The sequence below is a fragment of the Xylona heveae genome (genome assembly GCF_001619985.1).
Source record: "Xylona heveae TC161 unplaced genomic scaffold L228scaffold_4, whole genome shotgun sequence".
In the NCBI taxonomy this organism is placed as follows: domain Eukaryota; kingdom Fungi; phylum Ascomycota; class Xylonomycetes; order Xylonales; family Xylonaceae; genus Xylona; species Xylona heveae.
Genome location: NW_017264196.1, coordinates 179,261 through 195,449, shown reverse-complemented (window position 1 = coordinate 195,449; position 16,189 = coordinate 179,261). Strand labels below are relative to the sequence as shown.

General features: G+C 47.7%; 4 protein-coding genes across 4 annotated transcripts; 2 read left to right on the top strand and 2 right to left on the bottom strand.

Annotated features, from left to right (window-relative positions):
- Nucleotides 1-559: 559 nt before the first annotated feature.
- Nucleotides 560-3,737, top strand: L228DRAFT_237753 (hypothetical protein; the record flags this gene model as incomplete). The annotated part of the gene is made up of 6 exons (XM_018330966.1): nt 560-966; nt 1,083-1,762; nt 1,911-3,057; nt 3,125-3,399; nt 3,513-3,594; nt 3,671-3,737. The coding sequence occupies 6 exons, from the start codon at nt 560-562 to the stop codon at nt 3,735-3,737; spliced, it is 2,658 nt and encodes an 885-aa protein (XP_018188715.1).
- An 800-nt stretch (nt 3,738-4,537) lies between these two features.
- On the bottom strand, nt 4,538-5,772 carry L228DRAFT_105371 (hypothetical protein). The gene is made up of 3 exons (XM_018328896.1): nt 5,294-5,772; nt 5,120-5,220; nt 4,538-5,004 (listed from the first exon to the last, which is right to left on the bottom strand). Exons 1-3 carry the CDS (start codon nt 5,609-5,611, stop codon nt 4,572-4,574), a joined length of 852 nt encoding a protein of 283 aa, XP_018188714.1. The 5' UTR covers nt 5,612-5,772; the 3' UTR covers nt 4,538-4,571.
- A 564-nt stretch (nt 5,773-6,336) lies between these two features.
- On the top strand, nt 6,337-8,793 carry L228DRAFT_281907 (actin-like ATPase domain-containing protein). Its single transcript, XM_018335928.1, has 2 exons — nt 6,337-7,238; nt 7,388-8,793. The coding sequence occupies exons 1-2, from the start codon at nt 6,697-6,699 to the stop codon at nt 8,580-8,582; spliced, it is 1,737 nt and encodes a 578-aa protein (XP_018188713.1). The 5' UTR covers nt 6,337-6,696; the 3' UTR covers nt 8,583-8,793.
- A 2,655-nt stretch (nt 8,794-11,448) lies between these two features.
- Nucleotides 11,449-16,061, bottom strand: L228DRAFT_237750 (Thiamin diphosphate-binding protein; the record flags this gene model as incomplete). Its single annotated transcript, XM_018330965.1, has 4 exons — nt 11,449-11,481; nt 11,541-15,770; nt 15,830-15,954; nt 16,031-16,061. The coding sequence occupies 4 exons, from the start codon at nt 16,059-16,061 to the stop codon at nt 11,449-11,451; spliced, it is 4,419 nt and encodes a 1,472-aa protein (XP_018188712.1).
- Nucleotides 16,062-16,189: the final 128 nt, after the last annotated feature.

Below are 16,189 nucleotides of genomic sequence, written 5' to 3'. Positions count from 1 at the left end.
CAAAAATCAGGGCACCAGTAGCCATCCGCCATTCAGATCTATCTCACTTTCTCTAGTCGTGCTTAACCAGGCAAAGGGCGCGTTTAAGCTCGACTTGCTCAGGGACTATAACACTAAGTGGACCACGAGGCCCTCCCTCCTTAACTCGCGACAGCTCCTACAAGCGTCTGAGGCTTTCGCAAGCGGTTTGGATGCAAACATCGTTCCTGGCAAGCTCTTTTCATGCGTCCTCAGGAGCTGACAACCCGATTGGTTCATTTCACTCAGCCAAGATGAATTTGGGCAAAGAAGCATTACGCCCATGGGACAGGGTTCTTGATGCAGGTGCTCTTGTCCTGTGTCTCCCAATCGTCCCACCGCATTCCCAGCCTCAACGTCAGATTCAAGTGGAAACGATTCTAGCTCTAGCCTAGCTACTTACCGTCTTGGTGTCGGATCCAGTGACCCTAAATTAAATATATATTTTTTACCCTGCGGAACAAGTCGATTGTGTATTCATAAGCTTGAGTAGATCCGCACCAGGTCTTTCTGTAGACGTTGGATTGTCCAAATCTTCACAATGACCGCTACTGCTATCCCTCCGGGTGCTGCTCCGCCCACGGTGCTTCCCAGAGGATTGAACCCAGCCGGTTACAAATATCAAGATGGATTTGGTGATGGGCTTAATTCTAAAGCTCCCTTGGCCGAAACTCGTTCAACTCCAACAATCTTGGATATTCGCCAAAACGAGATAAAATTCTCCATTCGGGATGATATGCTACAGCAACTGCAACCTTCGGGTGGACAAGAGAAGAAATTACCAACCCTGCTTCTCTATGATGAGGCAGGCTTGAAACTTTTTGAACAAATCACATATCTGGAGGAATACTATCTCACTAATGCGGAGATTGAAGCTTTGGAGAAACATGCAGACCGCATCGCTGAGCGTATCGCTCCGGACTCTGTAATGGTCGAATTGGGAAGTGGGTAAGTTCCTAGACTGTTCTCCGCCATTTCTTCCATTCGCGCCATCGTCGCAGCTACAGAGGGGCTGGGGTTTGGACCCGTGGCTTCTATAGACTCGAAAGCTAATCAGCTTCCAGAAATCTTCGCAAGGTCAATATCCTTCTGAGCGCGATTGATCGCAAAGCGAAGCATGTACAATACTATGCGCTCGACCTTTCTCTTCCAGAGCTTCAACGCACGCTTTCTGCTATTCCGGAAGACAAGTACCGTCATGTAAAATGCTGTGGATTGCTCGGTACTTACGACGATGGGCTTGTCTGGCTACAAAAACAGGAGAATGCAAACAAGCCAAAGGCAATTCTGTCTTTGGGCTCAAGTGTGGGAAATTTTTCCCATGGAGAAGCAGGAGACTTTTTGCGCCGCTTTGCCCTCACCATGGGTGAAAAAGACTGTATGCTCCTCGGACTTGATGCTTGCGTGAATAGCTCGCGAGTCTACCATGCATATAATGACCGCCACGGTCTCACTCATCAGTTCATCCTAAATGGCCTCAACCACGCCAATCAAGTTCTAGGTAAAGAAATATTCAGGGTTGAGGATTGGCAGGTAATCGGAGAGTTTGATGAAGCAGCACGACGCCACCAAGCCTTCGTCTCGCCCCGCAAGGATGTGTCAATCGAACAAATTCAAATAAAGGCGGGCGAAAGGCTTCGAATCGAAGAAAGTTACAAGTATCCCCGAGAAATAAGGGAAAAATTATTCGATCACGCAGGTCTTTGTGAGAGGGCAACGTGGACCAATGACGATGGTGACTATGGTTTGTGATCCCTTTACAACAATACAAACAATATAGTTTCATGTGTCGCCCGTGCGACTGGCAAAACGTTGCTCTTTATATGCTTGCGCAATTGAAGAAACTTTTGTCGGTCCTTTTTTTGGTTGCAAGACTGACAATTTCTTGACAGGCATACACATGCTCTGTGTTCCCCGTTTCTCTTACCATCTGAACCCAGAACAATATGCAGCTTCGCCTGTGCCATCTCTCGCCGATTGGGAGGGTCTTTGGGCTGCCTGGGATACGGTCGTCAGGCGAATGCTCCCGGGGGAGGAATTGCATTCCAAACCGATCAAGCTTCGCAATGCTTGCATCTTCTATCTTGGACATATACCCACGTTTCTTGACATTCACCTTACCCGGGCAACCGCCGAGGCGCCAACTGAGCCAAGTTACTATCGAGAAATTTTCGAAAGAGGAATTGATCCAGATGTAGACAATCCAGAACAATGCCATGCCCACAGCGAAATCCCAGACACATGGCCAGCCGCGAAGGAGATCATTGGCTACCAGAACCGTGTGCGCGAGCGAGTAGATCGATACTACAAGCGCAACCTTGCCCAGACTAACCGTCATCTTGGCCGTTCTCTTTGGCTTGGATTCGAGCACGAGGCAATGCATCTTGAAACTCTCCTCTATATGCTTTTGCAAAGCGAGAAAACTCTCGCTCCTCCCGAAGCTGTCAGGCCCGATTTCGAAGCTATGGCCCGCATTGCTGAGCAGAACGCCGTTCCTAATCAATGGGTATCTATTCCAGAGCAAGAGTTTACGGTTGGGATCCATGATCCGGAGTGCGATTCTGGCCCTGAGCGTTTCTTTGGCTGGGACAACGAAAAGCCTCCAAGGCTTGTCCGCGTGCCCGCTTTCGTCTCTCAGGCGAGGCCCATCACAAACGGCGAATACGCAGCCTTTCTCGAGCAAACTCAAAATTTTGATATACCAGTCTCGTGGTCAGAGACATCCAAATACATCCCTGCTAATGGCAACTTAAAGGAGACTATAAACGATTCTCGGCCACAGTCCGATATTCTGCCACGTCCGAGCGCTGCCTTCATGCATGGGAAAAGCGTCAGGACTGTATATGGATCGATTTCCCTTTCTCTTGCACTTAGCTGGCCCGTCATGGCGTCGTACAATGAAGTTGCGTCATACGCTGCTTGGATGAACGGCAGAATCCCAAACATGGAGGAAGTGCGGAGTATCTATAACTATGCTGAGGAAGTGGAGCGCCTTGAAGCTGAAAAGGTTCTCTCCAAAACGATTTCAGCAGTGAATGGGTAAGTCATAGACTATCATGTTTCATTTCTTCATCTTCCAAGAACTGAAGGTATTCTTCTTGAAAAGGCATCTCTCAAATGACGGTGTGGAGGAGACACCACCACAATCTCCTTCTCGTAACGAACTCTCCAGCACCGAGCCTCGTCCCAACTCGCAACAATATTTCCGCAATCTCGAAGGCTGTAATGTCGGATTCAGGAACTGGCATCCGACCGCTGTAACACATCTAGGCAACAAGCTCTGTGGTCAAGGCGCAGCCGGCGGCGTGTGGGAATGGACGAGCTCTGTGCTGGAGAAGTTTGATGGATTCGAGGCCATGCCTTCGTATCCTGGATATACAGGTATGTCATTTCCAAACTGGTGTTCGAACATTTCGTCCGAGCAAAGTGCCCCGGAGCAACGCGCATTTCCTGAGTATATGTACTTTGCTTGGTTACTAACTCGGTCCCCGTAGCCGACTTCTTTGACACAAAACATAATATTGTACTTGGAGGATCCTGGGCCACACATCCTCGCATTGCCGGTAGAAAATCCTTGTGAGTACCCTCCCCGACTTCTGCTTCTTTGAGCTCTTTTCTGATAGGGTCTCACACTGACTTCCCTTCTCTATAGTGTCAATTGGTACCAACGCAACTATCCCTATGTATGGGCCGGTGCGCGGCTGGTCAGAGATGTCTAATCCATTCGCCATCAGCAATGAGGGGGGTTGTCGGTCTGGCAATCGGGTCTGTCCTTTGAACTCAGTTTCAACTTAAGATGCTTAATGAGATGAGTCAGTTTTTCGTTTGTTGGTGATGAATCATGAATTCATTCAAAAGGAGATTATATGAGAAAGAAAAAAAAAAAAAAAAAAAAAAAAGAGGGGAGCGGAATGATTAAAAAAAAATGAAAGTGAAAAAAAATAAATAAGAGAAAAGACAAGAAATTGGGAGATTATATGGCGGGAAATAGGCAATCGGGCCCAAGGTAGTGGAAAACATTGAAAAGGATTTTCTTGTGCGTGGTGCACCTTATGTGTTTCAATTTTGGTAATTTGGTTCTTATATCTCTCTTTTAGCTCTTTCTTCTGAAATCGCCATTCATTTGGAAGGTTTTAATGACGTTTGTCCAGTCTTTTGTTCAGAGCCATGGATAATAAACTCTCAACAACTAAGTAGCGAATAAGACAGTCTTTACCGAAAACTGAAGAGATCTGTTCCAGGTGTTGATATGGGAACGAGTTAAAATGTAGCAAAGAGGATCAAATTGATGTGGGGTCTATTGTATAGACGCTCAAAGAAGAATGCTACTCAACAACAAAGAGCTTCCGGCGCGCACTTGTTCAAAGATTTAAACACAAATGTTCTAACGTTGCTGGGCATCTCCATGACACTACGCACCTCAACTCGATATACCAGGAAATATAGTGCAATTTTGAAAGCCGGATCTGGGTCATTTAGTGCATGATTTGATAGCACAAAAGTACTCCTCATGAATAAACTAGTGGTACAGTATAGGAATCGTTTCCGACTTGTTAATCATAAAAGGTATAAAGCTGCTCAATATCGCGGACAAGATCGTCCACTTCAAACCCGCCCTCACAGTTCTTCCATTCGCCACCATCGCGGACACATCGGACTTTTTCATTGAGCCGAACAGTACAGCTCGTGGTGACACTGGCGTTGGCACTCCGCTCCACGCTGTCACGCAGCAAACCTACTCCGTAGGCGCCTACGTCGCGGGCCACGCAGTCATCGAGCTGCTCGACGTCCACTCCATGCTCAAGGGCGCAGTCTTCTATCAGCTCCCGCTCTGGTATTTCCTGGTAGTTGTTCGTCAAGCACATGGTGAATCCAAGGTGAATCTTCGGATCAGGATACTCGTTTGCTGCGCAGAGCTCGATAATGTTGCCTAGACATTCTGATGGACCATGCATACATGCCACACCGCCGTCTTGGTATGTTGGCCTAGAATGTAGATCACGTCAGCATTTACCGTCTCTTGATACTACTGGCCAGATAGTGCCATCAACCAGGAAGATGCCAGGCAAATTGAGGATCCCGACAAACTAGAAATACATACGTTCCTATGTATGATAGGGTAAAGTTCACTTTTTCGGACACGCGCTCCATTGCTGGCACGACCAAGTCGTGGAGGCACACCTTCGCATCCGGACATTTACTCTGTTAACATTGGCAAAAGTTCAGTTGCATGATCATTCTTGTTTCTTCCAAACCGAGTTATGAAATCAATTACCATAATATGGGCCTCAAGCGCCACCTTGTGAGACTCAAGCGCCTCAGAGCCTTGAAACACAGCCCCGCCGGCTGGCTGCCGGATCCCTCCCCTATAGCAGTGACTCCATTGCCAAAACCGTAAGAGAGGTGGGTCCAGATCAAGAGATACAAATACAATCCGCACAAGACTCAAGGTAAGAAACGCAACGAGCGCGACAAGAACGAATGATTTGCGTCGGCGTTGACGAAGCCAATGTGGCGATGGATGGCGCCTTGAATCCTCTGTCTCGGGAAGCGGCGGTGTGAATTGACCATCAAACCCGGGCTTTTCCTCCATGATGGCTTTTGAAATGGAAATGATGCAAAGGAGAGAGCGCGCGTTTCGTTGATCGCAACAGACGTCATGCGACTGCGGAGGCGCGCACAATGGTAGAGCTAAACTGAGACGAGGCAACTACACCCGCTACCCTTGTCAAAGGTGCCTCGGCTTTGCCGCGTCAGGGTCCGATAAAGCCTGTGAAATCTCCACACACGATTTTGCAATGCTTCTCAAGTTTTTTAGTTTTTTTTTTTTTGGTGAAGAGTAAAATATCCAATCTATGAATAAAAAAGGGACATGTACCACTTGCTAGCTCTGCATGATCAGTCTTATACCGGAGTTCAAAACCTACCTGAGATTAACGGTGATTGGGCTGGCTTCATGGCGATAAGCAACCAGGAAGAGATGTGGCAATGGTATATCACCCGGCGGAGCTTGGCATTTCCCGGGAACTTGGGGGGGGGAGGATAGTAAGCAGTTAACTGAAGTGGGGGACGAAAGTAATGAGCAAATGTCCCAGCAGTCATGCAAGTTTATATGCTTGTTGGCATCTTTGTACCTAATTCATTAACCCCCTCTTCTCCGCACGCGGTTACCTGTAACTCAACTGGTGGGGACGTTATCGGTCAGATACTTTGTCCCTCGCTCAGGTCCCTGTATGCAGGAGCTTGACAGCAAACTCCGCCTCAGACACGCCCTCTTTTGGAGAGTTCCTTGTCTCCGAATACCTCGGACGAGGTTCTGTTCAGAAGTGACATCCAACTGTCAGGTCTACGTTGTAGTACAAAAGTTACACCTGTCTTGATTCCTTGCTGCTCCAAGCCGCTATTCGCTGCACCGATCGGTGCGCGTATAGGGTGACATCGGCACATCTTCAAGGTAGCATTGAGGGGTTCGTTAGTTGAGTCCAAGGTATTAGATCGGCTTGAGGAATCACAGTGCCTCTTGTCTGGCGCCGCAAATTAATTTATATGAAGTTATCAGCGTAAGACGCAATTTGAATGTGCGTATGCTTTCTCTGAGCCGGGAAGTGAATCACGACGGGAGAGGACCTGTATTGCTTTAGCCCATTCCCGTCCTCTGGGATCGTTGGAATTTTCCCGATGGCAGGCGATAATATTGATGACAGTCTGGACGGTTTCCTGAGTCCCTTGATCGCGGACACTAGCCGCCTCTATCGCCTTGCACTTCAATTTTCAATAACATATCGCCAATTAGCCTGGGACTCGTCCGATCAGTTTTTGCCTACGCCCATAACTACTCTTCCATCTGGCACCGAAACTGGGCGCTTTCTAGCCATTGATGTTGGTGGGACGAACCTCCGGGTCGGCTTTATCGAGCTTCATGGTGACAAATCTTCGTCGACTTCAGTACGCGACGTCAATGTTTGCAATGGGTCTGAGGAGAGCAGAAATGGTTGCCATAGTCCTTCAGCCTCGTCGATATCGAGGAAATATGAAAAATCATGGCCTATCGGTGAGCATCTGAAGATGGACAAGGCAGAGGACTTATTCACCTGGATTGGAGACTGCATTGCGGAGGTCGTCCGGGAGTGCGTAGATAGTGAGTCTGATGTAGAGTCTTCCGGCAACTTTGCAGAAGAAAGAAGATTGGCAATGGGGATAACCTTTAGCTTTCCCATGATGTAGGTAACCTCGTGCCGCAGCTCGTTTTGAAGCTGCGTACTATACGTCCACCGAAAGCGGATACTTCAAGGAATGACTTTACAGCGTCAACCACTACTCGTTGTATTCGAAAATACGCCAGTATGATGCTAACGAAATCTTCATCCAGACAAACTTCCCTTGCTGAAGCAACCCTTATGCCTATGGGCAAGGGCTTTGCTATCACTTCCAATCTGAACCTGGGAAAGCTTTTGCTGGCTGGTTATGAGCGACACACGCGGCAGGTTTCTAGAAATGGCGAATCCATGTCACAGCTTGATACGATCAGAAGTGAATTGACAGCTTTGCCTCGGTTGCATATTGCGGCAATAACAAACGATACTGTCGCTACATTAGCATCCTTGGCATACAGAGCATCGTCCTTGCCCAATAGAAGAGTAGCAATGGGTCTCATAGTTGGCACTGGAACAAATGCTACGATACCTCTAAATATCAGGCATCTAAGCCCCTCCAAGCGTGCATCCATTGAAGTGCTGCAGGAGGAGGATGAGCAAAATATAGATGTGGTGATCAACACCGAATGGACGATCAAAGGAACGGCGCCGCCTCTGCGGCGGCTGGATTTTATTACCAAGTGGGATGCTCTCCTGGACGAGGCAAGTGAAGCTCCAGGATTTCAGCCCTTTGAGTACATGACTGCAGGTCGCTATATGGGGGAAATCGTTCGTCTCGTCATGCTCGATGTCTTTGTTAAGCTACTTGGATGGAACCAGAACGATTTGCCTGAAATAATCCGACGCCGCAATACTCTCAGCACGGCCTTCCTTGCCACCACTGTGGCTAAATCAATACCTGACAGGTCTCTTGTCTTATGTTTCGAGGATTCCTTCCCTCCGCCAAAGCAGAGCAAATGGATTTGGTCGGAAAAGGCGGTATCTGTTATCCGGCAGATTGCACTATTCGTTCAAGCTCGTTCTGCACGTTTGATAGCTGCAGCTATTGTCGGTTTATTAGCTTTTGCAGGCGATATTCAACTGGAAGAATTGGCTGGGGCTTTAGCGGACAAACGGTGTGAGCTTAATGCCACAAAGCAGACGGGGCCCCCTAGAGCTCTCGAATCTCCAAGTTCCGGTGAACTTATCGTTGCATATACAGGAGGTACCATTTCTCACTACCCACGGTTTTTGGAAGACTGTCAGCAATGCCTGGATGAGCTCCTAGATATATCTTGTCAACGTCCTGGCGTCGAATACAAGAGAATTGTCCTCTGCGAAGCAAGAGACGGCGGGATTATTGGTGCGGGAGTTTTGGCTGGGACTGCATACATCAGAAATATAGATCACCAGCCGAGTTGCGAGATCTAATCGAACCATTCTTCCTTTTCCTATCATTGATATTTGGACAGCATTTCTGGCATAGTCTGATCTTAGTTTCATTGTTCAGGTAATAACAGCGTGGTCCTTTGAAAGCGATAGAGGGTCATATCCTTATGGTATAGAAGCAAGGTGCGTGTGGTATATATTATAGTGGTTGTAGCCCTGGTCAAATATTCTCTCCCGAGAAATTATGAAGCAGAAAATGAAGAATGATCGAATTTTCCTGTGTTCCAGAAATTAGAGTGAGTTCAACCCTTTCAATGATTTTCGCTAGACACGACTTGCTTTGTTTGGCATACCAAACCCAACTTCCCCCACCTATCGCCATTATCAACACGCTGTCATTGAAGTCGGTCAGTGCCAGATTATGCGGTTTAAGAATGTCAGGCTTAAGATGGTCACATTTTTGATCTTTAGTTTCTGCAAGTTACCAATCGAACCAAGTCTGCGCGTGATTTAACAAATCATCAGAAAACATCCTTTGTTCGCCACACTCCTCCTGTTAGGCTCTTTTAATTGAAGGAATACCGGAGTATTCCACGATGTTAGCACAGAGCAAGGGGCAATGGGCGCTGTATGACCACGCAGTGGCTGATTTTCCTGGAGTGACATTTTAATGAATGCCCTTCGCCCAACGTGGATTACCGTGGTCTTAACCGGCGCAGGGTGCTTTCGGGCTTGTCTGGGGCCTATCTGTATATGGCGGGATGCAAAAGCATAAAGCAAGCTGAAGACTGCAATAAGGCTTGGATACCATGACTGTCGACCAATAATGGTGTGTCAATACCTTGGATCCAAGTTCAAGCGAATCCGGGTTACACACCGCCTTGCTTGCATGACACATGACACAAGGTTTCATGACAACTTCCGGAAGCTGACAAGCTGAAGCAATCATTCCCCACAGACGCACTGTCTGTTGCGGGGCAAGGCACATGAGCATCGTCTTGAGGAATCCTGAAATAGCCGTTCATCAGAAGCTTGAATAATTGATCCCCACAGGAAATCTTGATAAAAAATTGACTCATGCAATGACACAGGTTCTGGATGAGACAGCGACCCTTTCCCTTTACGTCACGCGATGATCTGGAGTCGACAAATAGCTCGTCGAATAATATTTTGATATGCTATTTGTTTCTCACTATTTCTGGTACTCCAAGATCCTAACACTGACAGGAGATTGAGAATCGTTCACTACTTCAACCATCGGTCAAAAGGAAATATTTCCGGGACTGGGACAAACGTCTAAGATGTTTGTCTCAGACAGAAACGACATACAGACGTGTTTTCTTTAATGACAAAAGATTTTCGGTCCTTTCTCAAGTTCCATCCCCAGAGGGCTGATTATCCATTGCGAGCAACCGTAATAAAAGATAACACAAAGTGCCTCATGTCAGTTGTTTTTGCTAGCTTAGGAGTAGTCCTGGTCGAATGTTCTCTCTAGCAAGCAGTAACAGTGCTCCATTGCGTTGCACAACCCCCAGAGCAGGCAGTTTGGCAGGGAATAAAAGTCGTGGTGGTGGGAGTTTTTGGGCAGCAGCGATTCTGGCAAGGAATTGTTGTCGTCTTGAGGACGACACAATCTGGAGTAGTACAGTCCGATGTGAAGGGCGGGCATCCTTCAGATGTAGCGGTGGTGGAGAAGGTGTAGCAAGGTTCCGTAATGCTCACCACTGTTGGGATAGAGGTGACATATGAGGTCGTTATCGTTACCACATTGAACGTGGTTTCCTGTGTCAAGGGGCATGATTTCTGCTTGGCATGGTCTTCCGGTAGAGCGGTTGCCACAGTGCTTGAGTCATGGTCAGTTAATGGTCTCCCTATGGTTCATGGGGAGCAGGAAAAGACTTGAGGTGGGATAAGGAAGAAAAAGAGATTCTCAAAAATTGTAAAGGGAAATGCAAACCTTAGGCAGGCTACTATTCCTACAAATATTTGGGAGAGCGTCAAGTGCATAATGACGAAACAGCTCTGATATCGGTGTACTCAATTCTGGGAGGATTCTGGTCAACGGATGGGGCTGATGAGGGTATTTAAGCCGAATAATGTTACAGAAGAAAGCTGAAAATCGCCCTGAACAGCCAGGTGAAACCACAGCCCGTCAGCATCATAAAAGTTTACATCTTCGGCCCCTTCATGCGACTTACTGCACCGCTTTTTTGTCCGCTGATCGGGCGGGGTAGCATCATTAGCCGTCAAACCAAAATCAGCAGAGACCACTGGCTCAAAGTCCCGCCCTACTTCGTATTTCACCGTCAGAAATTTTGCCTGAGCAGTAGAAAGGCCAATCAGACCAGCGCGCCACATCTCAGCGGGCAATAAATGATTCAGCTTGGCCTCAAGGTTAAGCTCAGAAAAGCAAGAGAGAAACGGTCTTTGCGATCAGATGACCCCCCTTGTGTGAGTTGGCGTTTTCTTCTAGCATGAGACTTCCACAGATGGCTAATCGACATTGCGAGGGAATTCCTTATACGGTTTTCAACATGTGTCTTCGACTTGTATGGCCAAGTCTATCGCTGCTTGCTGCAGTGCCTCGATTGTATCCTAAAATTCCAGCCAATTGCTTGTTCAAGCCTTGTCTTCACATGTTCCAGCATCTTTCGCTAGAAAACACAATATGGCACATCAATTTTCGCCTTCATTAATCTGCACTTTGATGAATGCATATCCCATTTCAGGGCCGCATTCACCTTATGAATGCGCACTCGTAGAGCGTTCATGCATTCCCATCAAGTCCCTCACATTACAATGAAAGAAAAAACATACGGCGTAAATTTCGTAAACTAACAGTTGACTTTTTCAATTTCGCTGTAAAGCGGATGCATTTGGTCCAATGACTTAATAGTGCTCTTTATTTTCAAGATTCTTCATCCTCCTCTGCTTCGGCCACCTACATGTATTGGTAAGTAATGATCAAACAGTACTATCTTGGGACGGTTTGAGACTTACATCGTCATGGAATTTCTTTCCTTCAAGCGTTGCCTTGATCATTCCAATTCGGATAACAAAATCTCCGAATCGTTCACCGTCCTGGCGTTCCAGCGCATATCGTTTGAGGAGAGGTTTCATAATCGCCAAGATTTCGTCCTCCTTGATAGAGGATCGGAAAAGCTTGTTAAGACGTTGTCCGTGATAGCCACCGCCAAGATACATGTTGTATGCACCGTATGCCTTGCCGACAAAGGCGACCTCTGCAAGCCATGGACGCGCACAGCCGTTCGGGCATCCTGTCATCCGCATGACAATTGAGTCATGTCTCAATCCGTTTTCTTCTAGAGTATCCTCAAGCTTTGTGACCAACTGGGGAAGATATCGTTCACTTTCGGCCATTGCCAGACCACAAGTTGGGAAAGCGACACAGGCCGAAGAGCTAAGCCGCAGACCGGAAAATTGAAGGTTATCGAGTTTATATTTCGCAAGCATCTCCTTGATCATGGGAAGGTCGTCGTTGTGCACCTTGCTCAGTATGAGATGCTGATTTCCAGTCAATCTAAACTCGCCCTTATGCACCTTCGCGATCTCTCGCAGGCCAGTCCTCATGGGGAAATCAGCTGTGTCCTCAATTCTGCCATTTTCAATGAAGACGGTAAAGTGGTTGAAACCTTCTTCATCCTTCTGCCATCCGAAGGTATCAATGTTGCTGAAGAATTTAAAGGGCCGCGGCTCCTCGAACTTCTCGCCGAGCAGCTCTTCAACCTTGCCACGGAAAACATCAACACCCATATCGTCTATGGTGTACTTCATTCGCGCGTGCTTTCGGTTCTTTCTGTCACCGTAGTCACGCTGAACAAGCATGATTTTTTCGCAAGCAATGTGGACCTTTTCTGCTGAAATATAGCCGATCATGCTGCCAGTCCGTGGGTATGTCTTTTTGTTGTTATGAGTGGTGCCCATACCACCGCCGACGAGGACGTTGAAACCTTCCAGATGTTCTCCTCCATTCTTGATGGCGATCAGACCAATATCATGTGCATAAACATCTGTATCGTTGTGTGGCGGGATGGCAATGGTAATCTTGAATTTTCTGGGAAGGTAGGTGGGACCATACAGGGGTTCTTGGTCCACAACTGCATTTCCCGCGACCTGAATTTTGTTGTCATTGTCATCTTTAAGCCAAATTTCGTGGTAAGCTGTCGTGGCCGGCAAAAGATGGTCACTGATTTTCTTTGATACCGCATGCACCTCCCGATGGTACTGGGAACGCTCCGGAAGGCTACTGCACATGACGTTTCGATTGACATCACCACAGGCCGCAATTGTCGTCATAAGGGCTTGATTGATGGCCCGCATAGCAGGTCGAAGCTTACGTTTAACGATACCGTGGAACTGGAAGGTTTGCCTTGTCGTCAGCTTCATGGTCTCGTTACCGTGTGCGCTGCTGATTTCATCCATTTGCAGCCATTGCTGTGGAGTAGCAACGCCACTCGGCAATCTGCATCGAATCATGAAGGAATAGGCGGGCTCAAGCCCTTGAGCTTTGCGCTCCTCTCGAATGTCACGGTCATCTTGCATATAAGTGCCGTGGAACTTCGTAAGCTGCTGATCACTAGCCGATATGGCGCCAGTACTCTCGTCCATCAATCCCTCGGCGATAGTTCCTCTGAGATAGTTAGACTGGATCTTAATATCCTCATTTGTCAGAGGAGCCGGCTCCTCCGGCAAACCCTCAACTTTGTCGACACCGAGCGCTGCCCATAACTTAGGCTCCCACTCGCCGTATCCAGTTTGGTAGCCATCGGGATCTTGGTCGTCTCCAAGTCCGAGATCAACCAGAGGCTTAGCGCCCAGTAGCTTTATTCTAGCGTCAAGATCCTTGCCTGGCTTATTGTAATAAATCCTGTCCTCCTTTCTAGGCCAGTAATGGCTGTCACCCAAACCAAAGACGGCGTATTTGACAGAAGATAGATCGAGGTCATTCGCAGACTTGATGCCATCCCAGAACCCTCTACCGTTTTGGGGAAACTCGCCTTGACCAGCCGTACTGGTGATCATTACAACATTTTCATCCTTCGGAAGGTCTTCAAGGGGATAATCGTCCATTGCGAGTACCATTGACTTCAGACCTCTCGCCTTGGCGCGATTTCCGAGACGCTTTGCCAGACTTTCCGCATTTCCATTGTCGGACGCGAAAAGGATCGTGATTGGAGCTCCGTAGAGACCCTCAAGGAGCTTGCTATAGGCATCCTTAGCGTTTCTCTTCTGCAACTCACGGACTTCTGAGCCATATGAATTGGATAGATTGGCAGAAAACTCAGGGTGTCGGCGCATCAGCTGCGATAGTTGATTTTCGCGGCGCAGGAATTCTTCTAGATCACGTTTGATGCGTTCAGAATCCAGAGAGAAGCTTGGCTCTCCATCGTCGCCATCTGAGGGGTGCCATCTATACAATGGCCAGTAACCAAGATCAACCGCCTTCTTCGTCTCCTGAAGGACAGTCAAAGGCGTATCGTTCTCTTTATTGTAAGGCAGATAAGCAAGCACAACTGAAGGACCTTCAAATTGGCTCGCTTCGAGCATAGCCTGCAATACCTGAGTGTAGGAGCTGTACACAGCTACGGATGCAACGTATGCATTACCGTAATTCATGGCATAAAGGCCGATATCCTTCTTCCGTCGCGTTGCGTCTGCAGCGGTCCTCTCTGAATATGGCTGAGAGTCTAGAATCAGCATGTTGACATTCTGCCCGGATGCTAGAACGTGATGTATGCCAGAGTTTCCGAGATCGTAAGCCCAAGCGTCTGAGCCAATCAACCACTGCGATTCCTTGAAGAAAAGAGCCTTTGACTGCAGCAATCTGGCTGCAGCTGAAGATCCGTCAAGGCTAAGGGATTTGACCACTTCCTCTGCAAGTTGATTTGCTCTCCTCGGGTCTTCCGCACTGAGAGCCCACTTCGACAGCGAGTCCTTTGAAGCATCCGAAGCAAAGTTCTGGGTCTTGGCCTCTTCCTGTATCTCAGAGACGAACGTTTTCCGTTGATCCAAACGAGCAATGAGAGATCCGTATCCAAACTCTGGGCTCGAGGCAATAACGGAAGAAATTCCAGCGTTGTCATTCCCATAACGATTCGCAATGTGCAGATGGTCGCCAAATACCTGACTTAATATCTTCATATAGGCGTTCTCTACCTCAGGCTGTCTAGCCTCAGAAGGAGAAGCACTGTCACCCGAGACAGCCTGATTTCCGATCCGCAAATTCTGCACCGGGCTTCCTGAATGAAGATTTTGGAAAATACCTCGAAGAGCTTGTCGAACGGTTGTCGGTTCGAGTGAGCCAAGGTGGTGCCCTACAATAACAGGAGCGGTATTTTTCGACTCTCCAGTCTTTAGAGAAACAAGCAAATCCAGTAATACCGGTCCCCACTTCGTAGTGTTCTTGCGAGTCTGTTCCAATACTGCAAAACGACGTAGAGTCTTGGGCAAAACTGCAACTAATTTATCGCTAAGCCAAGGACGATATAGACGTGCACTGATAATGCCTGCCCCAAAAAATTCATCTGTTGAGGACGCGTCATTGATTTCACGAGCGAAAACCTTCGTGTTGGATCCAAAGACGAAGATAGCAGACTCCGCATTCGGAGGCCCTGCATACTCGAAGGCATGGTAGCGTCTGCCTGTGCCTTTCTCGATCTGTTCCCAAATCTTTGCGATAATGTTATAGATATCATCTGAAGTTACAGATTGCGGCGAGGACTCGGCACCCTCTGGCTCAATGCGGGCATTCGCAGTGTTGTCAACATTTGCGTAGAGATTCGAGGATGTGCTCTCCAATCGAGGTTTGGCAGCATCCACGTCCAGTACCTCACGAACAAATTCCTTGTCCTCGAAGTCTATGGATGCATCCTCTGCAGAATCCGCAGAAGCAAAGAAGTGAATGACTCCTTTGCCAGATTGAACTGCAAGAGCATGGGAGGAGAGAGCAATATCCTGAGCTTCTTGAAGAGTTTCTGAATGCAGAAAAGTAAAGCCGCATTGGCGAATTGAAGAGATTACCGAATAATCTGGGCATTCAGCTGGTTCCAGAGAAACATGGACGACCACTGGGTATGATGCTAATTTATAGAGATGCGGGACGGCAGAGAGAAGAGTCGGTGAAGTAGTGGTGATAGTGACGAGCTTGCCTGAACGAGCGGGCTGTACTGCTGAAAGAAATGGGTCGGCATTGTGGCGGACTGAAATTACCTTCATCGTCCATCAGTGTTCTAAGCAGCGGCACAGATGCAGGGATAATGAAGACCTACTTCTGGAGTGCTCTCAGCCACTGTGTTGACCACATTTTGCAAACCATTTGAAAATTCCAAATCAACAGATTGAGACGATTGTACTGAAATTACTATATTGCTAGAGAGGCCAGCAATTCGCCCAACTACAAGAATTCAGGCAGTTAGCAAGGCTGGAAGCTTTTCATTTTCGAGGGGTGATAGAGGGGTAACATGACATACCAGCCTCTCTTACTGACGTGATTGAGCCCATTTCGCTGCCAAACTTCTAGGTTCAACAATACGAAGGGATGGGCAGCTTGGGAAGATGTACGAAGGGCAAAAAGAGAATGTCAGCTCCTCACAGTAAATTTTTCATTGCCCACTGCATAGCATTTGCTC